This window comes from Neopsephotus bourkii, unplaced genomic scaffold (genome assembly GCF_033783945.1).
Source record: "Neopsephotus bourkii isolate Nb327-2 ecotype Australia unplaced genomic scaffold, CSIRO-AGI_Nbou_v1 NB_107, whole genome shotgun sequence".
Classification (NCBI taxonomy): Eukaryota; Metazoa; Chordata; class Aves; order Psittaciformes; family Psittacidae; genus Neopsephotus; species Neopsephotus bourkii.
Window position 1 is genome coordinate 8,743,872 of NW_026900624.1, and position 26,365 is coordinate 8,770,236.

The 26,365-nt window shown below is 39.6% G+C and overlaps 1 protein-coding gene across 5 annotated transcripts in view; it reads left to right on the forward strand.

Annotated features, from left to right (window-relative positions):
* Positions 1 to 26,365, forward strand: part of ITPR2 (inositol 1,4,5-trisphosphate receptor type 2) — a 257,303-nt gene that overhangs the window by 71,436 nt on the left and 159,502 nt on the right. For all 5 annotated transcript variants that reach the window (XM_061359821.1, XM_061359829.1, XM_061359798.1 and 2 more), the window contains 11 exons: positions 5,813 to 5,967; positions 7,294 to 7,393; positions 7,542 to 7,702; positions 9,914 to 10,055; positions 10,830 to 10,988; positions 11,915 to 12,087; positions 14,598 to 14,717; positions 14,821 to 15,006; positions 15,676 to 15,927; positions 16,985 to 17,129; positions 18,032 to 18,182. In XM_061359821.1, the coding sequence (XP_061215805.1) occupies positions 5,813 to 5,967; positions 7,294 to 7,393; positions 7,542 to 7,702; positions 9,914 to 10,055; positions 10,830 to 10,988; positions 11,915 to 12,087; positions 14,598 to 14,717; positions 14,821 to 15,006; positions 15,676 to 15,927; positions 16,985 to 17,129; positions 18,032 to 18,182 (1,744 nt within the window). The remainder of the gene's footprint in view (positions 1 to 5,812; positions 5,968 to 7,293; positions 7,394 to 7,541; positions 7,703 to 9,913; positions 10,056 to 10,829; positions 10,989 to 11,914; positions 12,088 to 14,597; positions 14,718 to 14,820; positions 15,007 to 15,675; positions 15,928 to 16,984; positions 17,130 to 18,031; positions 18,183 to 26,365) is intronic.

Below are 26,365 nucleotides of genomic sequence, written 5' to 3' on the forward strand. Positions count from 1 at the left end.
GCCTTCTTAAGAATCCAGCCAAATTGTCTTGTGAAACATTGCTTTCATTTCTGGTAAAATTTGGCCTTACAATAAGTTGATTAATATTCTTTATACATATTTTCCTCACATATAAACTCTGGAAGATTTTTATTTTTATTTTTTTAATGGCGAGACCTTTCTGTGATTTAAAGGCGTTATCAAAAAAAGGCTTCTTCATTCTCTTGAAGGCTAGGAGATTGTAGTGTGTCATACATCAAAACACAGTGCTCTGTGTTACAGCTCCCATTAAATTTGAGATTGGTGTATTTTATGCTGCAAAGTAGTCTATTATTTCTAATCAGAAGAATGCTATAAACATTGGGGAAATGTCAAGAACAGCTGGGAACCTGGCATTTGTTAGTGCCTTTGTATTAAAGGCTGTCTTTGGATAGGTACCTTAACATTTGCATTTTCATGAGAGTGCACTAATCCTAGCTAGTTCCCAACTAGCTTTTATTGTTGATATTTTTCTTAGGGTTAAGACTGGTATACATTTACTTTTCTTGTACGGAAGTTGGACATCTTCTAGATGCAATTTGATGTATCTCCTTGGACTTCTGTTTATCTGTATTTGTGAATTCCAACCAACTCTGCAATTCAGAGTTCTTTTTCTTGCATCCAATCTAGGTGATTATTCTTTTTCCCTGATAAACATTGTAAAATCAGTTTTTGAAATTTATTTTACCTTCCAGCAACTAAGTTTGCTTAGTTAAAATTTTATATTGTGGAACTCAGGTGATGCAGTTTAAGGAAGTAGAATGGGCTTGGGGAATTTATTGGGTGTTTTTAAAGGCTTGGTTAGGAATTAACCTGGCCATAAACAATCTGATAAAAGTTAAAAACTAGGAGAGAGGGGGGGCGCAAAGAAAAATAATCAGGTTTAAAATGGCAGTGTCTGTGCTTATATAAAGCCAGCAGTCAGGCCACTTGAGAGGCTGGGGGAGAAGGGCAGACACAGATGCCGGCACATTATTATTATTCTGCTGCTGCACACAGGTCTGAATCAGCTCCGAAAACGCATACATTGTTTCTTACAGAATGTCTCTGGCTCCTAACAACAGAATTGCAACGTGATGTCTCTGCTAAAAATGCGATGACTCACAAATGAGTCAACACTGAAGGTGTTATAGGAGGCTAACTGCTGTGCTGTCTGCCAGGGCTTCCTAACATGCAGGAGCAAAGGCTGGCCATTAATTTACTTGATTTTCTTTTCATATAGGATTTTTTAAAATCAGTCTAACCTATGGAGCTCTGCTTGCGTTACTGCTCTGTGAAAATGCTGGTTTTGTAAGAGCCTCCTAAACTGGGTTAAGATATTGAAATACCACATTGTACTGGATTTAACAGGCATTTTCAGAACTCTGGCGGCTATTAAATTTAATTTCTGCTGAAATCTGTAGTGCAGCTTAATGTATTCATTCAGGAGCAGGGCATTATCCTTGTCTATCTCTATGCCACAAGAGGTGTCTTCAGCAATTGGAATTGTAGATTTGGTTTCTAAAAGAAAAGGTATTTCAGGCCTGTCATGTTTTTATATTGCTTTTTGCAGTTGAAATGAAGGCCCCTCCCAAGCACAACTCCACGTAAATGTCCCAGTATTTAGGTATGATACCCAATTGAGTTGAATAACGGGGATTTGGGATAGGTCACAATTACTGGCAAATTATATTAAGAGCTGTGAAGAAGGGTTATCTGCTGGGCTACAAGTCTCACGAGAGACAAGTCTGATTGTACCTGATCATTTTGTCTCAGATTACAATATGGGATTTGTCTCCAGTTACTTTTGTCCTTCAAATTGCAAACACTGTATTATGTGTGTGTTGGGTTTTTTTAAGCTTTTACAATCAGTACGGTGCACTGCTAATCAGCGGTGGTAGCCCAAAGTTATGGGCTTTATTGTGAGCTTGAATCAGGATATTTACTCCTCACCAAAGTGGTTGGTTATTGTCACTAACTAGGACTCCTTTTCTGAACTCTCAGCCTTTTCTTTCCTATATGAGTACCACCTGGAAGAGTGCCCTGACTGCTGGTAGGATTATGTTCAGTTCCCTCTCTTGATCAAGTCCCATTCTACATGTGGGTAGTGTGCTTTGCTTTACTGCTGCAGAATGAGGTTTGTCACTGGGGGGCCAGCAGCCTTCTTGTTTGGTGGACACTTAGGTTTTTAGGCAGAGTGGGCTGATTCCACTCTGTATCACCTGGTATTTGGACCAGGTAATTTGGAAGGTGTAGATCCACCTCCTGCCAGACAGAAGGGGATCTGAATGTTCATTTCCTTCATCTTTGTGAGTGATTTAACCAACGCATGACAGAGGTGATTCCACCTTCCTCACTTTGGATATTTATCTGATTTGACTTGCAACAGTCTGTCACTAGTTTGCCGGTAGTTTGGGACAATCAAAACCTTTTTTTTTTTTTTTTCTTACCAAATTTACTATTTCCTAATGTTGATTTACTCACAATTCTTGCACTTCTTCTCTACTCATAGCATGTAATTCACTTGCTTTTCTTTTCCTTTCTGAAGAAGCCTTGGGAGTGCTTTCTTTGGCTGTGACTGACCACATTGCCAGTATCTTTGAAACTGTTAATTTGCTTCCTTTTCATATTGCTTTAAGTTGGATTTTATTTTCTCTGCATTTGAGTCCCTTTACGGTTCTTTATCTCCCTTCTCTTCATTTAATCTGGTTTTGCTGGCTGCATCTGCTCATAGGCCAGTTTCTTCCCTGGGCAAATGTCATCTTGTTCTCATCTGGTTAGGAATACAGTGCTTCTCCTGAGCTGATCATATTGTCTAATTAACTCGAAATATTCTAATACTCTCACTTCTTTCCACATCCTCATTATAGACTCATCTGCTGATTCAGTAATGGCTAGGTTAAGTGCGGTTTCTTATGACTGCTTACTAAATTAATCACAAGAAACTTTCTATGTGCAAGTGTGTGTGCATTCTCTTTCTCTCTCACACACAGAGGCATATGCACTCAGATATAATTCAGACATAAGTATAATTCCATGTGTGTTCATATCTAATGACAGTATTGCTTTCTCTCATGTGCTCCATGTATGTAAGTTGTCTTCAAAGCTGTCAAGTTGATGGTCACTTCCTGTTGCATGTTTTTTTTTCCAAGACTAGTGCTTAACACCAGTAATCCAGGTTGGCTTGTGAGGTATGTCTGAGATCCTAAAAATACATTATGAGGAGAGTCCTGAGGTTTGTGCTGGATGTACTGTACTGCTTTTGTGAAGGTCTGATTTTGCACAGCTAAGCTTGGCATTGTGGTTACCAGTGTTGCAGACACTGTCTTGTCCTCTGTTGAAGTGGTCTTTCTTTTTAGACTAAAACCCAGCTCTTGCTCCTGTGCCAGGTCTGGTTTGACAGCTAAGCCTGGTTTGGCAGGATTTAGGCCTGGTGAGCCAACTGTGTTGCTCAACTGCATGGATGCAGTAGTTGGTAGACTAGTGAGTGGGAGAAACTGCAGGATGAACTACTTCACAAAGCTAATGGTTAGCATGAGCTACTAAAGCACTGGAGACCTGACTCTGACTTTACTTCCTGTCATAGAAACATGTGCATAATGACTTGTTGGGGGTGGTCAGACATTATGTCATGAGTGAGTATAACAGAGCAGGAATATGGTTTTATATTAATGGTTTTATATTTTGGTCTGTATTTTTCCCAAAGCTCCAGGGGAAAAATGCATAAAATGGTGAAGTGGCCTGCCTTTTTGTATACCAGTCTTTACAGTTTGGAAATTATAGTAGAGTGGGTAGTTTCTGGGAAACCCTAACTAGATTTGAATGTAAGTTATGGGAAATATCAGCAAGTCTGAGTGCTGTAAGAAACTCCTGTGCTATTCACTCCTTTACAGACCTGTTGAATTTTAAACTGTTTTTCCAATTTAAATTTAGGAAATAGATTTTCATTTGATGTTAGGCTGTGACTCATGCCTATTAAGCTGTTAAGAGGATTCTCTTACAGTTTGCCTCCCCAATTTGTATCTCTTCCTGAATATGTAAAACAAAATTTGTAAAGAAATGATAAAAAAATGCTATTTTCTCAGTCCTCGCATACAGGTTTAGCTCTTTGTGTGATTTTGTCTAGTTGTGGGATGTGGTAGGATATGGGGACTGACAGATGAGTTTACTCTTGTGTGAAACACAGAAGATGGTTGCCCTTCGTCTCAGGGAGCCTTCCTCTCAAAAACTAGTGACAGTTCTCTAGAGTGGATAAGCATAAGAAAAACGTCTGATATTATTTCTTCCTTTTTTTTTTTTTTTTCCCCTACTGCTTCTATCCTTGATAGAAGTAATGGAATGGAAAGCTGGCATTTTTTTACGTTTGCTAATGAAAAAATTGATGTTATGGAAGGACTAAAAAAGTGCCTTGAAATTAGATGATAACTAGCTATTTTTTACGTAGTTTCACTCATCCTTGATTTGGTTGCTTAATCTCAATTGGCAGTATGAATAATCAAAGCTCTGCCCTTGATTATCCCTTGAGGTTTGGTTTTAATCAAGGCACGAATGCAAACTGAGTACAGCCTAGCCTTTTTATGTTGCTTTGTACATCCCTTCCCTAGTGGTGCAATATAAATCTTTATAATAGTATTTCAGGTTTCCAGTGTTTAATTTTTCTCTTTGGCTTTTGTCATTCCTCTTTTTCTCTCCCTCCGTGATACGTTTTGTGTACATGAAGGGCCCTGGGCTGCCAGTCTCTTAATTGGTTATTAGTCTTTTGTAATATGTGTAACTCAACACCCCAGAGGAGCAGCTTTTACTTATGCCAGTAATTCTGTTGGTTGCTGTGTGATTATGAGTAGAGACTCTGAATTACTCCTTCAAGCAAAGATAGCTGCTTAGGGATGGTAGTATTTGGAGTCTGTAAAGACAAATGGTAGGATTTGGATTCTGTAAAGACAAATGGTAGCATTTGGAGTCTGTAAAGACAAATGTATGTAGGTAACTGAAGATGAAGATGGCTGCTTAGTGGTGCTGGGTCACAAAATTCCCATGGACTTTCAGCAGACAATGGGAGGAAGATCATCATCACCTTGGATTTGCATGACAACACACCATCGTTGTGGCAACACAACACAATTTTGTAAATCTGTGGCTTGAAAGTTAGGCTCCTTTGAAGGGAACAAGCTTCTCCAGTTACAGTGGGATGACTCAAACCTATGTTTGGTCCAGCATCCCATGCATTATCAGCCTGTGAAAAGTTTCCTAGCTGCTGCTTTGTGTTGTGCCCCATTCCAATAGCAAGCTGACCTTAGTGGAGTAGATACTCTGGCTTTTGCTGTTTGGAAAGTGTGCTGCTGAGATTCTAGCCATGTAAGAGATAAAAATGAGCAAACTTAAATAAAACAACAGTGGATTTCGGCAAATTGCTTACATTTTTAATCCCCTCCCCCCCTTTAAAAAAATCAGATTTTCATTATTCTCTTCTTTTAACTTTGGCCCTTTCCGAATGAGCACTGTGTAGTTACATCTGTTGGGAGTGAATAGGTTTTTTGAAGTTGGAAGTGTCAAGTAGTAATGTATACTGTACTGCAGTCTCTCTGTAGCTTGTGACCTGCTGTTGTTATAATGACTGTCTGAGACCCCATGTGCCTGGGGCAAAGTGCATCCTTTATGTTGCACACTCCGAAGCCAGTCATGGTACATTCTTACTAGAATGCAAAAAGAGAAAAAAAAAAGAAGTACTTTTCAGATCTATTGCTTGTCTGCAAGGTAAATGGTGAATTTATAATGGGCCCTCATGCAAGCAAATATAACCCTTGTGCCTAATCAGCAGAGAGACGGCGACCTTCCTTCTTCAAAGAAGAAACGCCAAGCAGGGGAGAAGATTATGTATACTTTGGTCTCTGTGCCACATGGAAATGACATCGCATCTCTCTTTGAACTGGATGCCACCACTCTTCAGAGAGCTGATTGCCTGGTTCCAAGGTAAAAAAAGAACGGGGGTGTGGGGTGTGTTGAAGGCAAATAGTGCTGCATTGATAGGGTTCCTTCATAGTATTATGCAGGTGAGTAAAGCAGAAAAAATAAAACACAGACAAGTATTATCCTTCAGTTAAAATGTGAGGTGTGCTCACGGATGAGCAAGGGATGTATAAAACTTGGTACTGCTGGGTAAAAGAATTATAAGGATAAATCAAGTGACACCTAAAAAGAGTCTGTGAAGAGAAAAATTAGGGGCACAATATTGCACATAAGAGGACAGAATTGAGCCCTGTGCACTGCTTGAAAAACTGTACTGCTAATAGATCTAACTGAATTGTTCCTAGCAAAATAAGGTGTATGGTAAATTGGGCATCTCTTTCCCTGACAGATCATGATGCCACTGAACACATTTGCTATTAAAATGAATTCAGCAAGTGGCTTCTGGGTTTTAATTGTCAATATTTGAAATTTCAACTGGTGTGCTGCTGAGATTGGTTAGATAAGTCACTCTGTGTAGGTTGTCACTGAATGGGCACGCAGACACTTGGGGCTAGTTGTTATGAGGGTGGATTTTAAAGCGGGGTACCCGCAAATACTGATGTATGCAGCTTTGAAGTGTATTTGCTATGCTAAATTTTGCCAGATAATTTGCTTACTTGAATACTGAAAGCCCATCACCATGAGAGTGTGAATGAAGACCTCTGTGAATATATTTAAATAGTAGAATTCAATTGTAATTGATTTCTCAGCTCTGCTTTTTGATAATACCATAGATTATCATGTGAAAGAATTTAGAAGAATCTCATGTCTGCTTCTTGTTCACTTGATTTTCTGTTGAGAACTGGTACTGTAAATGCTTGTTCCTTTGAACAGGGGTTTGCAGATCATAATGGTGAAGCTGTGAAACCATGGTCAGTTTTACTTTCTGGCTTTTGTGCTGTGACAACTTGAAGGGGCTCATTACTCTGCAGAAAAAAAAAAAAGGAAGAAAAGAATTGGTTTTATTCATGAAATGCATTTCTATTCAGATGGGATTTTATAACACCTTTATTTTTATATTTTTTTTAAAGAATATTTTACTGCTAGGCTTATATAAATACTTAAAACCAGCATTCTGCATAATCGTAAGATGCTGTTTTGTTCTTGTTGGAGCTCTGTTCTGGGTGAGAAAGGAGGAAACAAGGGAAAGGGGTGCTGTAGTATCTTTTGTATCTTCCTTATCCTTTTATTACGAGTGACTGGTGTGACTTGTGCCCTCAACTCTCATGTCATGGTTGTGTGTTGTATTGCATCACACCTTCCCCACTTGTTTGCTTTGTTCTTCTTTAGGAACTCCTATGTCCGACTGAGGCATTTGTGCACTAACACTTGGGTCACTAGTACCAGCATTCCAATAGATACTGATGAAGAGAGGCCTGTGATGTTAAAGGTAAGCACATATGGCTTGGGGTTGAAATCCAAAACTCATTCCTGAAGTTCTCTTCTGGTGATCTCACTTCTAACATATAAAATATGCATAATAATTAGGATAAAGGTAACAGAATTGTTTGCTCACATTAAACCACAAACTATTCCAGATTGGGACATGCCAAACAAAAGAGGACAAGGAAGCTTTTGCCATTGTATCGGTGCCTCTGTCTGAGGTCAGAGACTTGGACTTTGCCAATGATGCAAACAAGGTTCTAGCATCAACTGTTAAAAAGCTGGAGAATGGAACAATAACCCAGAATGAAAGGAGGTTAGTGAGTTGGTTTTTTTTTCCCTCCTAAATTGGTATTTGGTTACTCATGACATCGCAGTAATGGATAATTTGATAGTATCTGTGAAATTGGGAGAGGGCACTTCAGTCCTGTGAGTGCTGGTCTGGGGTTAGATTCCATCTCTGTCAGAGCATCCTTGCTGCACCTCAGGCTGGTCGGTGTATCTCATCCGTAAAATGAAGGTAAACAGCACTTCCCCAGTTCACCGGCCCCATAAAATTGCCCCAGCTCCCTGGGCAAATGCAGAGGTGTTTGTCTTAATTTCCTTTGATAACACACTTCTGAGCTGTAATATAGGGGTCCACTGCATTTGATTATCATGTTCAAGAAAGCCAAATATATGGTGGGCAGCAGGGCAGGACTCTTCATTTGTGAGGAGTTCACTGTACTGCACATTTATGCTGCAAGAAAAGGAGAGAAAAGTCTCAGAGTGATCGAGAAGCTGCCCCAGTTAGTCCCTTTCTTTTCTTACTTGTTTTTTCCCTGTTCTCTTTTCCTATTTTACATTATTTTGGTGTTTACCTTTGTATTCATCCGTGTTTCAGCTGTAGTGCTATTAAAATGTCTGTTCTTCACACCTGCCCCTGAATTAAGGGATTTTGTTGCACATTGTAGCCAAATATATCCCACTGCTGGTGATTTAGTTCCCTACTTGTTTTCAGCTGTCTGTGATTAAACTGAATGTTAGACAGCATCTCTGGCAGTGTTAATTTGCAACTTCTCTTCCACCATTCATCATACACAGCGTTTTGCTGAAAATGTTAGGTTTTGGTGATAAAACTGGATTTTTGCTATCAGTTGTCAGTAGCACTTAGACCAGATGGTTTAATATCAGGTGGAGGATTTATAGTAACAGGCAAATCTATAATGGCTTGGGTGTTGATACTCAGCCTTGAAAAGCTGATGGACCATGTCACGATTGAGTTGAACCAGAGAGGGATATGGCATAATCAAGGTGTGACATTCGTCTATTAACGTTGCACTGCTGTGTCACTGCAACCCAGTATTATCAAGTCTTGATGTTGAGAGGGTGGTTTAATACATTTATAAAACATTTCACAGTGGTTTCAGAATAGTGCTATCATTTGTTAGTTCCTGTGACTTCCTTTGAGAAAAACCAAGCAACTCTTCTATCAGTCTTACCACTTTCCTGCTTAGGAAAGTAGGGGTCCCAATAGTTTATTCCTGGTTGCTCCATCCTGCATCTACCTTTATTACTTCTGTAGGGGGAGCCTTGCTGTTCTCCACCAGTGGGCTGAGATTTTTAAAGCTAAAGCTCACTCAGAGGGTTTAGCTGAATAACCCAGCCCTCTTGTGGGTAATGGAAGCTTTGTGTTTGGCTCCCAGAGATGACTTAGAAAATCTACTGGGCATCTTCCAGCTGCTTTCATAGCATGCCTACAGGTTTAGTAATTACAGACTACATGCTGTCCAAATTCAGATGATGCTTCCCCAGGGTAGGAGACATGCTGGGTTTTGTTTGTAAAATATTGCTAGCTCTTCTAATGGAGTTTCATTGAAATCTGTGGTCATCTGTACTTCTTTCTGTGCATGCCTGGCAAGGTACATTAGTAACAAGGAGGCAAGGTCCACTTTTTTTTTGCATTTGCATATTTATTCTTTCTTTTTGGTTTTTCTGAAGGTGGGATGGAAGGAATTACTACTAACTCTGTCCCTTTTAGCACTTCTGCCAAATCTTCTTTTGTGTAGTAAAGAGTGGAAAAAAAATAGTAATTTTTCAAGAGTTTCTTAGGTCAGTAGGAAAATGTTCTAGTGACAGAATGTTTTTATTTCTCTAGGAAGTCCTCTTTTTTCATGGACCCATGTCTGTGATAAAGCATAAAAATCCTTGGTAGGCTATGAAACTCTGTCTTTCTACTGTTCCTGGTCCTTGAGGCCAGCTTGTATAGATTTTGGTTTTCTGAATACTCTTCATCAATCCAGCATCCTGTATTTTTCTCCCTTTTTCCCCTCTGGTGGTTATTCAATGGTAAACATCTCTGTGACGGATTTAAGCTTCTGGTGAGCAAAGGTCTGGAATCCTTAAGTACATGCCAAACTTAACTTTGCAGTGATTGAAGTTCCATTGTGCTAGATAAAGCTTGCACTAAACAGTGCTTTTCTTTCTTAATGTATCCCAGCAAGTGTTGAATGATTGTCTGTAATAATGATTTGTCTATTCATTCTAGGTTTGTAACCAAGTTACTGGAAGATCTCATTTTCTTTGTTGCTGATGTGCCTAACAACGGGCAGGAGGTTTTGGATGTGGTCATTAGCAAGCCAAACAGAGAACGACAAAAATTAATGAGGGAACAAAATATATTGGCTCAGGTATGTCCTACTGTATTAATAACTTGATTTAAGAAACAGATTGTAGGACAGAGTGATTTGATAAAATGTTCTTTTTAGGTAACCTTGCTTATGCTTTGTTGGATTTGTGTCTGGTTGGATTGAATAGATGTGACATTACTCAGTCAAGGCTCACCTCCTGGTCTGTGGATCAGATAGAAGCACGGGGGGACACAACATGTTTGATGGCAGTTTCATGTGATTCCAGTAACGTTTAAGACTTTATTTGATAGCAAATTCTTTACAAAATTTGCAAGAAGCTTGCACCATGGTCCCAATCCTGAAAGGGTTCATCATATGGGAAAAATTCTAATGCCCTTATGGATCGCTGACCTTTTTTGTATGAGGCTCAACTTGTATGTAAATAAAAATTAATATTCTCTTTAAGTAGCCTACTGAAATTAAATAATTAAAAAAAAAAAAAGGAGAAAGGATGAGAATGGACAGCAGCCAGTGTTGTCCTTCCTTTTCATCCTTAATTTGCCTAAGGTTAAGGCACTTAATAATGTTTAAAATTGTGAAGAGGAAGCGATATCAATCAAGTTGGCAGGAAATGTGAAGTTAAACACAGAAAGCTGTAATATCTGAGGTTGTGCCCACACCTCTATTCAGTCACAGTAGGTAACTGCAGTAATTCACTTCTGACTTTGGTCAGTAAGGCCCTTGTGCTGATCCTGTCAGAGCACATTTTCATTGACAGCTGCAAGCAAAAATCTGGGTTTGATTTTCATTCTCAGTGATTTTGATTTCGAACAGATATTTGGCATCCTCAAAGCTCCTTTTAAGGACAAAGGTGAAGGATCGATGCTGAGACTTGAAGACCTAGGTGACCAGAGATATGCCCCGTACAAGTACATGTTAAGATTATGTTACAGAGTTCTCAGACATTCCCAACAGGACTATAGGAAGAACCAGGTCAGTGGTACTAAAGATAATTAAATTTCCTCTTGGTTCCTACAATTATATATCATGGGTTTGACATCACTCTCTGCACTTGCAAGTGGTAATGCTGAAAGGACTAGATTTTGTGGAGGTTAGTAGTAAGAAATCATTGTAATATACTGCCTCATGTTGAGGAACAGTGTTTTTGTTTTGTGGGTGTTTGTATATGAATTGAATGATCAGCAATAAATATCATAGGTTCACCTTGTACTTTCACAAGCTCAGATTAAGACTGGGGTCCACTGTTTCATTTATGAGCTGTTATTAGAATTATGCTCTTGGACTCTGGATTATAAAGTGGGAAGTCTGTAAAACTGTCTGTTTCTGTTGCTTAAATATTTGTAGAGGGATGGCAGTGAATCAGACCAGAGGTTTTTCTATCAGGCAGTCTGATTTCCCAATTCTGTAGGCTCCCTGTGAGCAAGAACTATTTCAGAACATGGTGTCTAGTGCTTTGCACACTGCAGCAGAGAAAACCTCTACTAACTTTATAGGGCTAAGGGGACTAGAGATGAAAGATGGAACTGCTATGTATGGCTTCTTTGTTTTCTTTCTAATGCTTTACAGAAATATTTCTGTCTTTGGAGGGAAAAGAAGACTCAGCAAAGGAAGCTTCTTAAATGTTATAAAACCTTCTGTTTTTTCCTTTTAAAACTTTGCTTGCCGTTGCTTGAATTTTGTCTATCTTTTTATGGGTTTATTTCTTTGGCTTATGAAAGAATAAGAGACTTAGTCATCACTGAATCTTTCCGGGGACATATTTTTGGTGTTCATATGTTCTTCTGTTCATGCCAGTTCAGAGAGGAAAGTTTTGAGAGTTATTGTTGCTAATTGCCTCTGGTTCTAAAAGAAAAACATTACTGCTTACCAGGTCATCATGGGAATTTTCATTTTTTCAGGAATATATTGCTAAGAACTTCTGCATCATGCAGTCCCAGATTGGCTATGATATTCTGGCAGAAGACACCATCACAGCTTTGTTGCACAACAACAGAAAGCTGCTAGAGAAACACATCACGGCTAAAGAAATAGAGACGTTTGTTAATTTACTCAGGAGAAATCGAGAGCCAAGGTTTGAAGTGGTCCACTTAACATTCTTGTTCTGTATTGATAGGCTTTTCTGTTTGCAGTAGCTGTGAATCTGCCTGCTATTCACTCTCGTCTTTTTCCCAGTTTAATTTGTTTTGACCTGGCAGACAAAAAACCTACATGTATATGCATGTCATGCTAGAAAATATCAGAGCTAAATGCAGTTCTTGGGATTTGACCATATCTGCCTTTCAGAACTAGAGCTTACTGAAAAGAGGGTTTATACTTTACAGGGCTTTTTTGAAAATTTGAGGTTAGTTCAGATTGGGATACAGAGAAGCAAACGGAAATTTAACTTTCTTATAACTCAGTAGCTCCTCTAAGAAACTGCCACTCGTGTTGGTTCCCCTGATAACAGTCTTAGTGCAATTACATGGATGTGATTTTTTTCTAACCTTTTATTAATACCACTTTTCCTGCAGGTTGCAGTTCCAGGTCAGACCTGAAAGGGGCCTAGGTCAGTGAAGATCCCAATGAACATGTGTCCTAGACCAGATCTTGTTCCCAATGAAAAATTCTGGCCTTAACTTTCACTCATTTAGAATTTTTTTTTATTAGCTTTAGGTCAGAATATAAAGGAAATGCATGTATTTTCTTATTAGATTTTCAGTTGTAAAATTACTGAACTAAACAAATCTAAGAAATCAATGTACTGAAGGCCAAATAATGTCCCCTATAATTGTGAATACCATTTTTCTATTAGCGATTAGGGATATTGGTCAAGGTCCTGGTGCTTCACTGCTTCAAATATTCTCTATATGTCTGCAGCCGTTTTGCCTCTCCATTGCTAAGCTCTGTTGGATTTGATCAGTACTAAGAGGAAACTATATGAGAATCAGCTCCTTCTCAGTGCTGACGGAACCTAGTGTTTACTGACACTTTTTGTGATAGAGAATGTCACAGTATTTGTTGCATAACTACATTGTGCCACTGCTGTGTATTCACTCCTTTAAGGCTGAGGTCCAAGGGCAATAAATGCTTGAAAAATGCACCTTGCCAAAAGGGTGCAATCTGAACAGTAAAGGCTTGATCTTACGATGCTTATTTTCATGGAGAGTCTTGTAGATTTTGCAGCACTTGCTTGCATGAATAAGAATTTCGGCAGTATGCTCTAAAATGCATGAGCTCCAAAATTTAAAACCTTCCTGCATTTTAACTCCGACTAGGTAACTCCCCCAGAAGTCTATGTAATTATGTGCCATTTACTTAATGTCATGTTTGTGATGCAATGGTGCTGTGCACTGTTAATTACCTGTTGTCACAAAGCTTCATTTCAGTGATGGATAAAACTGTTCCTAAGTGTACCTTAAAAACGCTTTTGGTGCTCATCCCTTGCAGTTCCCAGGCTTCAGAAGGGAGTATAGTCTGTGCTAATGCAGAAATGATTTTCTGATTCCCTCTGGTAGGATGATCACTTACAGAGGTTCAAACTATTGGATCTTTGAATGGCTGATAGTAGATAGTAAATTTTTTTACGTGGATTTCTAAGGAAGTGTAGTATATGATCTCTGTGTGCCTGCTCATATCTGCTCCCCCACCAGCTCTTGAACCCCTCGCCCAGTTTTACCTTCCTTTGCTAGAGGAGTGGCAGGCTCAGAGATACTCAGTGCCTACAAATGTCATGAAAAGAAGCTACATAGAGGGAACAGGCCTTTTTTATATTCCAGTGAGGCAAAGGCTGCAATATGGACTACTGTTAATAGACACAGAGGAATCCATGAAAGTGGGACAGAAGCAGATACCTAATGAATGTCCCAACTGCGAGGAAAGCCTCAGCCTGAACCTTATTAAATATCAGAAAACCTACATTTGAGAGACAAATTTGTAGGAAACTGATTTCCATGAAAAGATTTGTTATTTCTGCTTTACTTGGAATGACCTCCTTGAATACAGAGGTCCTGTCTTCAGCTCCTGACAGATCTTCGCTCATTGTTGGCTGTGTCACTTCAGGGAGTTTAAAAGGTATAACTAAACTGAGGAGGTATGAACTCCTCCAGTGCAATGGAGCTCATGTGAAGGCACATGGCTATCTCCAGGACAAGTCACATCTCCTTGCTACTTGCGTTAGGGAGGTAAATGCTACCTGATGGGGAAGATGGGTGAGAATGTGTACTTTTGCTTCTTGTTCTCTACAAGGAAGAGAGCCTTCAGTAGAGATCTCTTGCCAGCCAAATTTAAGACAGCCTCAGGCTGCTCTTAAATTCTGGCACAAGTTTTTGGCTTTTGATTTGCTGACAATTGTCAAACTTGGGACATTTTTCTTTTCTCTCCCTGACTGATCATTCAGAACAATTCAGGCTGGCTCTTAAAGCTATTATTCATCTTTATCTGTTGTGAGTTACAAGAGTATGAATCAGCAGAGATCGTGTGTTGATGAATTTTGCAATATATGCTCCCATGAGCATATTAGTGATGGATGTTAGAGATTTCCTCTGCAATGTTTCTGTGTCATATTTTAAGTCTTCTGTTGCATCTGTGGATTTTTGAATGCAGATTCTTGGATTATCTATCGGACCTGTGTGTATCTAACACCACAGCAATACCAGTAACTCAGGAACTCATCTGCAAGTTTATGCTGAGCCCAGGGAATGCTGACATTCTCATTCAGACCAAGTGAGCATCCATAATCAGAACATACCTTTTTGTTACTTGCTCTGTTGTTATGAATTTGTAGCAGTGTGCTAGTGGCTCCATTGTGAATGGCTTGTGTTTGCAGGCTGGTTTCAACACAAATGGACAACCCCTTGGAATGCCCAGTCATCTCAGATGACATTGATGAAGAGGAAGTATGGCTTTATTGGATTGACAGTAACAAGGAGCCTCATGGCAAAGCCATCAGGCATCTGGCTCAGGAGGCGAAGGAGGGCACAAAAGCCGACTTAGAAGTTCTTACCTACTACAGGTGAAAGCTTTCTTATTCAAATGGAAGAAAATGTAAACCTGATGCTGTTCTTATACAGTTACTTTCCCAGTATCAAAAAAGGAATTTGAGTCATGTCAGAAAGCAGGATTAAAAGTTTGTTTCAAGATTTTCCTGTAGGAATCGCAATCTCTGCTCTCTACTCCAGACAAATCTTGAGTTTCCTTTGCTCACGACAGCTCTTTGTGTCTCTATCATTTCACTTCTTCTCTTTCATTTATTGGGCTGTATTGTTGTCCTGGAAGCAAGGCATGCTCTGAAGAATTAGTGTCCTGTGAATTAGGGGGGAAATGGAATCATGGAGCAGGTTGAAAACAAACAGAATCATAGAATCATAGAATAGTTAGGGTTGGAAAGGACCTTAAGATCATCAAGTTCCAACCCCCCTGCCATAACAGTCCAGATGCTTCAGCCTTCCGTTGAACAATGCTTCCTTTCAGTTTCAAAGGAAGCCCAGTCTTCATGGGGGCTGGAGCCTAACATCATTTTTAATGGTAAGTTGATCACTTGCTTAGCAAAGTCAGTCTTGTTACTTTTCTAGGATTTATATCAGAAAGGCTAACATCATGCTTTTAAAGTGAGAATCTATTGTACATCGCTCCATTTTCAACTGATTTCTTTGAATACCGTATGTTATTACCTTTTATTAAGGTACCAACTGAACCTCTTTGCAAGGATGTGTCTGGACCGCCAGTATCTCGCCATCAACCAGATTTCTGCACAGCTGTCGGTTGACTTGATCCTACGATGCATGTCTGATGAAAGCCTCCCTTACGACCTCCGGGCTTCATTTTGTCGGCTAATGCTACACATGCATGTGGACAGGGATCCTCAGGAATCTGTGGTACCTGTCAGATATGCCAGATTGTGGACTGAAATTCCTACTAAGATCACGATTCACGAGTGAGTTGAACGTGTTCCAAGCTGAAGTACAAAAGCATTTTGTGGGGTTTAGTCTCAGAAAAAAATGGTTGTAGATATCTAATGTTGATGTGTACGTATGTGAAAAGGTATTCAGTTGCAGAGCACAGAGCTATTAATTATTGTTACTGTTGGAAACTTCCATGGGTAGCTTTACATGGCAATATTTCAATTTCATTTTGCACTGTGTTCTTATGGGGAACAAGCTAGGGAAAAATGGAATGGCCGTTCCTCAAACCAACAGAACCTGAAGTAATTCAGTTTTGCCTAACGTTACAGGTTTGTTAGGCTAGAACTTGGTTTTATACTTCAAGCTCAACTGAAAGCCACAGTTGGAAAGCTAGAATTTAGAGTTAGGTATCATTATTGCCCCAGAAACAGTTCACAGAGGCTTTGGCCTCCACCCCGCAAAGAAGTACTTAAACGTGTTAAATTTAAGTATGGGAGAAGGTTTCCCACTGACTTAGTGGAAACCCGCTCTGGCTTAATTGACTTGGTGGAGCAGCACCACTGGGCTAGACACCCAGACAAGGAGTTTCTGGCAGAAGAGACAAACAGGAAGAAGTATAGTGCTGCAGCAGACAGAATTGCTTCTGTTAATGAAACTGTTTTGACATATATGAAAAATCAGTCCTAGTTGGTGGTGCAAAGGAGGAAGCTGACTGTCCCACACTGCTTTCGTGATCTGCTGTCTTGTAGAAATAGCAAATTCTGTATGATGAGTAGGGAGGACAGCTGAGACTTAGTGACTTACTGAATTGCCACAGCAAGATTTGAGAGTGCTATCTGCCAGAATTGTGATATTTTCCTGTCTCTGTTATTCCTGTTCACTGCAACCCTTCCTGGTACTGCTGGAAGGAAGACTTGTGCATCTCTGTGTCTATGAAGAACCAACTGATCTCTATCCCTTCTACTTACAGAGAACTAGAGAACTGACAGTAACTTCATAGCATCGTGATGGGTTTATTTTTTTCTTTATAAGAGCAGATCCTGATATTAGAGGTGTTTAATTTCCTTCCTTCTGTTCCTTGTGTTGTAGATATGATTCTTTCACAGACTCTTCAAGGAATGAAATGAAGAGGAAGTTTGCACTAACTATGGAATTTGTAGAAGAGTACTTGAAAGAAGTTGTAAATCAGCCCTTTCCTTTTGGAGACAAAGAGAAGAATAAACTTACATTCGAGGTACTACTTCTGCATCCTACTTATGGTATTCTTCCTCATTTCAGATACGATTGATTCTTCCAAAACAAAGCTAGTTACAGAATAACGTCTGTGTAAAATGTCCTAAAGAAGCACCAGTTCCTAATTCCAGTGTTCTTGGTGATGACCATAACTGCAGAAAATAACATTACTATCTGCTGCCAAACAGCTGTATTTTTCCTTCCTTCTCCTGAGATGGCTGCATTTCTCTGGCAAAAGGAAGGATATGTGTGTGGGTGAATGGCAATAATCCTTTCTCTCAATATAAGTCCTATTCTCTGTGTATGATATGACACTGAAGGAAATACTCTGAATGGCCTATTACTGTTTTTAAATATTGTTTGAAATTCCTAACAGAAACTTTAGATAGGCCTAAATCTTCTAGATTCAGGCAACTTTAAATAAAAGGGAAATGCTTACAGCTTTTATAGTTTTTCCTGCAACCTGCCTCCCAAACTTTGGCACGCCTGCCTCAGGTCATCTGAAATCACCTCTGTTCAAACTTACAACAATCATCTTACTGTTCTTCTGACTTCCATCTTCTCCACAGCTGCTTCCTTTTTAAACAGTTTCCTGGAGTCTTTCCTCTTGGTCTTATATATTATCCCAGATACAATTGTATCCTTTCAAACCTTCCTAAATCTCATGTTGGTTTTGCTCTCTGGTTTAATTTGACTGGCCAATTGTCCTGTCTCACTCTGAAAAACATTTAATGTCACTGCTCTTAGTCCAAGGCCCGTTTAAATCACTAATGCGCTAATTTTGATTCTACTCTAGATCTGAATCTCTGTGAAAGCTGCTGTGTGAAATGCAACTGTATTGCACAGCCAAATACTCCAAAGGTTTCTGATGTCACCTTCATTTTTCATTCGTTTTTCTTACAGGTGGTACATCTGGCTCGAAACCTCATATACTTTGGCTTTTATAGCTTTAGTGAGCTTCTGAGACTGACCCGGACTCTCCTCGCCATTCTAGATATTGTTCAAGTTCCTATATCATCATACTTCGAAAGGTTAAGCAAGTTTCAGGATGGAGGTAAGAGAAGCAGCAAAGACTCCAGTGTGGAATTCATTATTTAGGTTGGACATAATTCATGGAACATGTCATTGATCTTCCAATGTTCTTTATTCACACAGTAACCCAGCAACAGGAATGTTGCTGCAGGATACATTAGGATGGTCAGTTAAAAAGGAAACTTTTTGAACAAAGCTGCAGCCTTTATGACTTATGGTTGCTGTGTTGGTGCTGCTGCTCCTTTTCTTGTTTGTAACCGAACTTTTAAATCTGGATCTAAGCCTTGGCATCTATTGCACTGAACATCTCAACCAAATGCAGATAGCATTTGCATGGCCACACTGATTAAGATGGCTCATATATGGCACAAGTGTTTATTATTCGTCTTAGCCTTTCATTTAAAAGGAGAATAAGATGTTTCTGGTCCAACAGGTGCAGAAGCACCAGTTAAAACTCTGGATGAGGCCATCCTCTGGATGTGTTTGTCAGTTTAAGATATTCTTTTTTAAATCCAGACCAGAGTGCCTGTCTGACAACTCCAGGACAACACTGTATGTCCCACTGCCTTTTCTGCTATGGCTTAAAACTGGGTTGAAGAATGAGCATGCCAGGAAAGTGCTGAAACTTAGCAGTTATTTTTCCTGCGTGTGTGGATGGGAGGTGTGACAGTCATGTGGGCTGAAGGTCCAGGAGACAGATGGCAAATTCTGTTTTAATATGTAGCTGCTGTAAGTGTCATTGCACTGCCAGCTGGCCCACAGCAACAAAAAGGATGAGCTGTCTTGTTTGAAACAACAATTATTTTGTATTTTCTCTGGGACGCCTTTTCCCAGCCTTGAATTTTCCTTATCATCATTCTGCTCAATTGCTTCTACCGATGCCCTATGTGAGTGTACCATCCTTTATAACTTTTCCTTCTTTGATGTTCACACATTCTGGAGAAGTGTAGATAGTCATTGTCATCTCCGAGAAGTCTTATGCTTTGTTCTTTTGATCTTTCCTCCATTGCTGCCAGTACACTTCACTGAAAGCCCCTTAAGTCTTTCCTGCAATGCTGTGCACACTAAGGCATGCTATAGCCGGCTGCAGTCCCTCTACAGTGCTAGACAAAGACTGTATGTTCAGACACTTGGAATTATATTTTGCTTTTTTGTCCTTGAAATACTGCATTGCAGACTCTCTTCTTAAATAGCTCTGGACACAGTTTGGCTCCAGATACGATCTTGGCATATTGGCAACATGGAACATGCAGATATGGTTCTTCTATTCAGTTCTCCGCTCAAGTCTTTAATCCTGGTTAGACCACTTGTTTAATGTTTTTACTCACATTTACCTACAAAATTATATTTCATCCTTAATTCCCTTTTACTTCCATTGAAGGGTTTCCTTTCAGGCTATATAGGAGAGGGAAGAGCCACCTATTAAGTGCAAACAGACCTACTCTTAGTTGTACAAAATTCCAGAGCAATTCCATGTTCATGAATTTACTCTGAAATAAATTGAGTATGAAGGAATGCACAAAATGTCACCACTGTGCAAATGGGAACTCGGTAGCCTTGTTAGTAACACTAAACCATTACCTGGAGCCTTGTTGGAAACTTCTGTTATACGTCTTTTTGTCTCACATTCTTCCAGTAGAAAAGGCACAGAACAAAGGTGGGATTTTTGTGTATCTTTGATTAGCTTCGGTCTTCATACAGATTCTTTAAACTTTTTTCTTGGCTGTACTTATCTCCAGGGATGTTTATCCTTTGAGCACTGGAATCAGTTCAGGGCAGGGTGTTACAATCCACTGATGTTCTTTTGGAATCTGTTGTTGTTGTTGTTTTTCCCCGCCCCTCTTACCCTCCCTTTCCTGCCAACTGTACATCTATAAAGCCTTTAGAGAGGTCTTTTTGCTAGCTCATATTGTTGTCAGTTGTCTGCCATCTTAAAGGAGACCAGAGATAGACATATTGGCTGTGCTGTCTCATCTTAAAAATAGTCATTGAAGTTTTGGGAATAGCTGTAACCCTTGCTGGAGTGGCTTCCTACAGTCTATGCTAAAAAAAAAAAAGGATGCCTATCTTTCGATGGTCATATCTTGTCTTCAGCCTCCCTCTTCTTTTCTGATTGCCAAATCATAAACACATAAATTTGTGCATTCACTTCCCAGCTGAGACTGGAATGATCTTAATATTTAACTGCTATGCCCAAGCAACTTGCCATTCCTCCTTCTTTCTCTAGAGGTGCATATTTACATACCCATAGGCAGCATTAGGCTTTGAAGATGCGTATGTTGCAAAGATACATAATTTAAAAGTTTAGGCAGTTTTTTTACTCCTCGTCACTAATTTTGAGCACTCAGCTCATAGAACTTCATGCCTGAAGAACATATTTCATGTCTGAAGAATGTATTACTCAAGCAAAACAGGGGAGTACTTTTCATTAACCCACCCCCCCCCCCCACCCCCTCCCAAAATACAATGAGCATTCACCTTAGTTTGCACATTAAGATTAGAAAAGGAACTCAGGAAGAAAGCACCAGGTGCTGTATGTGGTTGCTGACATTCTGGAGACAACTGCTGTGGCTGAAATGTCATCTCTTTGAGTGGAAGCCTGCTGGTGAGGGCTGAATCAGACTGTAGGGGCAGGAGTTTGGCAGGCATGAAGTAAATTAAAAGCAAAAGAAAACAAAGTAACTTTTGTTGGGTAGCAGTCCTTTAAAACCAGTCCTGTGGTTGTCTTGCACCCACATCCTGATTTTGTCTTTGCTACAAGGTAATGAGAAGGTTTGAACAAGGTTCTAAACTCACAGATCGTTTGATCTGCTTGCGTGCTCTGCTTTGCTAGGTATCGCTTAGCTGCAGCTGAGGTGTGATGTGTTCACGCTGAGCTAGAAGGAGCCGAGCTCAAGGGATTTGCTGGCTTGTGCTGTAGTGTACACGGCTTCTTCTGCGTCCAGTCTTTTCAGACTTAATGAATTTGTGCTTGAGCCCACAGTAAGACGCAGCATGTGCCTATGTTTTCTGTCTGAGTGGTGGTGGGCTGGAACTTCTGTGCCTCTGCATGTGTTGGACTGTAGATGATGCTAAGGATAAGCGAGTCCTGACTTGAGACTGGGATTGAGTCTGTGACAGAGAGACCTTGTTGTATTATGGTTGCTGAAACAGGCCTGTATACTGGGTGCTCATGTGTCCTAATGATGTTCCTGTACTTTTTTTCTGGGGGAAAGGGAAAGAGCAGGGTTATTTTCACATCTTGTGCAGTCACATCTACTCAAATAAGTTTGACCATAGAAGTACTGATGTTACCAAGGAGTCTGGATCCACCTCCTGCAAGACCACTAGGGAATGAACAGGCCAACAGAGAAACTGGTCTCAGGAATTTTATCTAGATCCCCCCCATCCCCCCACTCTGATAGTAAGCATTGTTCACCAGGTGAAACTGTAGGTATGCGTAGTTCTCACTTTTATAGTACTTACAAGATTGTACATCAAAGGTTCTCTCTTTCCCTTTTACACAGATAACCTCTTTGTTATAAAGCAGAGCTGTTGGGAACGTGTAAGTTGTTTTATCAGTTACCTGACTTGGCTTTTTATTGTTCCTTTTAACTTTCAATACTGGTCTCTTAGGCTATTAAGTACAAGTAAAGTAAAAAAACTTACAACAGAAAGTAACTCAGCCTGGGTTTCTGTGGTTTTTGAAAATGTGTTGGCATTTTCTAAAATCAGGATGGTCTGTTGATTTTTTTCAGGGTTTTTTTATTCGTAACTTCTATAAAATACAGACAGATGGATTGTTCCCTGCCCTCATTCAGGATGGTGGGAGCCCTCCCTCCAGTCAGTTAGGAGTGAGGGTGATTTCTTCCTGCCTTTAGAGGAAGTAAGATTCTATTCTCCCATATCTTTCCAGACTGCAGCAAAGGTTTCGCTGGACAGCATCCTCTCTGGCAGGCCCAATACTTGCAACATTCGTATCATACCATTGAAAGCAGAGTATTGCAAGTACATGCCCCTCCAACACATTATTGCTCTAGGGATACGCAGATTTAAACAGCTTTTTTCTTACAGGAAGTTAGCTTCTCCTAGTTGCAAAGCTCATGATGTTGATGTTACTAAAAATAAAACCAAACCAATAAAAAAACCCCACCACACAGAAAAAGGCAAGATTGTATCTATTATGATTTTGTTTGTATACTAATAACGTGTGAAAGTAAATTATTAGTTCTGGAGATTATAAAAGTTGGGTTGGGTTTTTTTTTTTAATCTTTTTAATGAATCTAATCAGTGATCACAACTGTCTAAACATTAGCTGTAATTCAGTAAAAACACATATTTCAGTCTTTGAGGTGTAAATGGGTCTAAATCCCATTTTTGACAAACATTGAAAGCCAGCCATGGTGCTGGGGAATGATGGTTTAATGATATAAACAAATGTGCTTAAATTTTATCAAGTGCTATTGGCCTGATCCTGTAACTCTAATGTAGGAAAGTGCTACTGAATACCAGCTTGGGCTCTGTATGTCGTAATTTTTATCACTGTCTTATTGTAAATTTACATAAATTAATATTAAATGAATATTTAGCAGCAATATTTTCTCAATAATTACACCTCTTCAGAAATGCAATTGATTTTCAGGTTGTAGGACAAATGACCTGATAGATCTGTCCAAATGGAAAAGTCATGAAATTCCTCTTCTGCAGCTCTAGTAGATCCAAGGTGGCAGCCCTATAGAAGTTCAGAATTTTGGGTAGGATCTATTTATTTTAGGTCTCGCATTTTAATTCTGTTCGAAAATATTGATTTCTATGGGAAACTCAGTGCTAAATAGATGTGGGGACAGATAGGGTATACTGCCTTTCCATTGTTGACATCGATCTGTTCCAGGTCTGTAGCAACAAAAGCTTCCACCACCTGATTCTTATAATGTGAAGTTGTAGAGAACTGGTGAGCTTGGCTCTCTACTGGTTTTGGCCACTGCTCCAAGCTGTAAAAACTGTAGTCAGGATTTTGGGAATGGGTACAAATACATTAATGATAGGTGTAAGAATGAGGTGGGTCTTGGCTTTGGAAAGCCTGCCTGGAGCTGTGCATCTCAAAACTGAAACAGCCAAATTTACAGCCAGCAGTCTTCTCTGTTAAATATTTATTTTTTAAATAGACCCACTTATTTCAGTAAAGCTACTTGCTAAGTAAAGAAGTATATATGACAAGTGTTGAAGCAAATCTGCAAAATGGGCTATATTTTCAGGCTTAGTGGAAGTTGCATGAAGACTTAATTAACCTTTTACCTCAAGATGTCCTTTTCCATACTTTGCTTAAATTTTGAGCCCCCTTGATAACTGAGGTAGTCCTTGATGTTGTGAGTTTATCTTGGTTCTGCAAAGATACTGAAAAGATCCTTATGTTACTGTAAATGTTATGCCTTACTCCCTTTAAAAAGCTTGATTTTAATGCCACTGTCAGTTACTAATTGGAATTAAATTAGTGTGCATGTAGTTTTCAGGTGTGACCTTACTTGATGAAGACAGACTGGGGAAAGTTGGCTAGAAACATCTGTGGGATAGAATCCTGGAAAAAGAAAAGATCTATATTTTTGGAAAGGCTTCTTACCTAGATTGCATCCTAATGATGAATTGACTTGAAAATGTTGCATCCAACTTTTTTTTTCAATCAGTGTCTTAACTTTGAATGATTTTTTGAGGTTATTTGAACCTTTTTTCTGTTTCTTTTTTCCCTTTTAGATTCTGTAAAATATGGGGTTTACAAATTATACTACCTGTATCCTAATGAGGCATTTTTTTCTTAAGCAGAAAGTGAGAACTTCATTTAGTAGTGCTGTCATTCTGGCACCTTTCAAGAACATTATAATCTCTTGCAATTTTAATTAAAAGGTAACGTCATTGCTTTCCTACTAAGTGCACCCTGCTGTATCATTCAGGAGCCAATCTGTCTTGTCCAATACTGGTTATTTATTCTTTGTGAATTAAAATGCACATCTTTCTCTAGGTGTGATTTGATACTTCAAATAACTTAGTCAAGCCATGCAGCTACAGCATATGTCAGGTCTGAAAGATGAAATGACATGGCATTATTAGTAGGCAAGCTACACTTCTGCCATGCAGTCCAGTGCTATTTAGTTAGTATTGTTTGGGAATGAGAATAATGACATACAAGGAAATACATCCTTGAATTGAAGCTGCATATGTCTTGGGATGCAATTCACAGTGCTGGGCATCAATGTGAAAAAACCCTTGGTGGTACAAGCATGCATTATCTGTGGAGCATGTCTTTACCTTAGGAGCTCTATGTTAATGGCTACAATTTTCCTGAGCCAGTGTCCACTGACCAGAATCTTTCAGTTCACTTCCAGAAAGGAAGGCTATGTTCAGGTCTTTCTGAAAAACAGGTTTTTAAAACTTACCTATAATAAGCTCCAATTGCTCCTGCTTCTGATTCTCCGATTCTCTGATTTTATGTGATTCTCACATAAAATGTCTTCTCATTACTGGCCCAACAGATGCCATCTTTCAGCTATTGAAACAGGTAGCCAAATATCCCAGCTCCTTCACATTAAGTCTAGATCTTCAGCTTGAGAGCATATTCCTCTTGTAGACTGACGGGACTAAGCATCTCTACGTAGGTGTCCTGAGATTGTGGAACATTTCCTTGAAATGTAGCAGGAAAAGTGACCTGTGTCATACTGCAAGCTTTGCTGCTTTGTTTTGATGTACCCCGAAGGATCTGACCCTCATAGGGGTCAAAATGGGCAGCCCTTGCTCTCTCCTGAAGACTCTAGCGCTGGTGGGCTACCATCCCTCTGCAAAGGAGTGCTTGTCAGCATGTCAGGGGACTCTTGTCCAGTCTTCTGTCCCTTTGATACATCCTGGTAGCCTGCTTAGTCTTTCAGCTTTAACTGAGCAAGAAGATAAGGTAGTGTTTTCTTCCAGCCCTCTTGGCTGCCAGTAGAGATGCATAGTGATTAGAAGCAGCAGTGAGGTCACTACTAGAACACGGTTGACAACAAGCTTGGACCTGCCATTTCTATTGTGCCTGTGGGTCTTTGTGACCAAGAAGGACCAGATTTCATCCAGGACTAATAGAAATTAGTATTGTTTCTCAGGCTTGCATCCGTGTCTGTTAGCTGCTCTTTTGCCTAGTTAACAATTTGAAGTATCTTCTTGAGGCATAGTTTGATAGCAGAGCTAATGAGGCAGTGGCTGCCTAGCAGACTGGAGCAATAATTCATGCCAGCAGTTTACAAGAGAGAAAAAAACAAAAGAGGGTTACAAGAGAAAAAAGATTTAACCCTTAGGAAAATTAGCTGTGTTTATCACAGAAGTCTGCAGTGAAGCAGCTGCTGTTCAGTGGAGAATACTGTTAGACCAAAGGGGAGGTCAGTCTGAGAGTTTAATTCTCTGGCATGGACCATTTCTTTTCCCTCCTTATTCTTTTCCTCATCATGAGACCTGTGCACTAATGTGATTCTAGAGACTATTGCTCTTCTAGGAATCAATACCCATTTCACAGATGTAACTTGTCTAGAGGGCTTGATTCCCATGCTGTATTTTACTTTAAAGGCCAGCATGCTGATGTGTGTATTTTTCTCTTTCTCTAACATCCATGGTATGAAAGTTGTGATTTTGACACTGCTGTGTGGTGCTGGGGATAAGCAACATCAACAGAATCTTCAGAATGTCAGAAGAAGGTGAAGTTTGGTGCAGTTTCACCATGGCTGGGCTGTGATGAGTTTGTATGCAAAAAGGGAGGACTTGTGGATATACTGTAGGTCAGTGGAGGCTGAGGTGGCCACATTCACTCAAGGGATGAGTTTTATCTGTGTCATGTGCATTGCCTATTATTGGGTTCTTTGTTTTGCCTCATTACTTCTGAGGGCTGTATACAATATGGAAGTGACCTCACCTTCTGCCCTTAATGTCATGCATTAGGTTTTCTATGAGGCTTAACTGAGGTCAGCTAGTTATTGAGTAATGAAAAATGGTTTCATGAAGATATAAAGTGTGATTCTTGGTCTGTTTATGGTAGGTTCTGCAGTTTTTATGAGTAAATTCTGTAGAAAACCTGTAAATATTAATACCTCTTTCACAAACAGAGCTCTAAAGCTTAATGCATCTGGCAAATAATATATAGCTACTGTATGGTTCTCTGCACTAATTGTGAAATACCTGAAATGCTGTTGTACTGGGAAGCAAACCATGGAT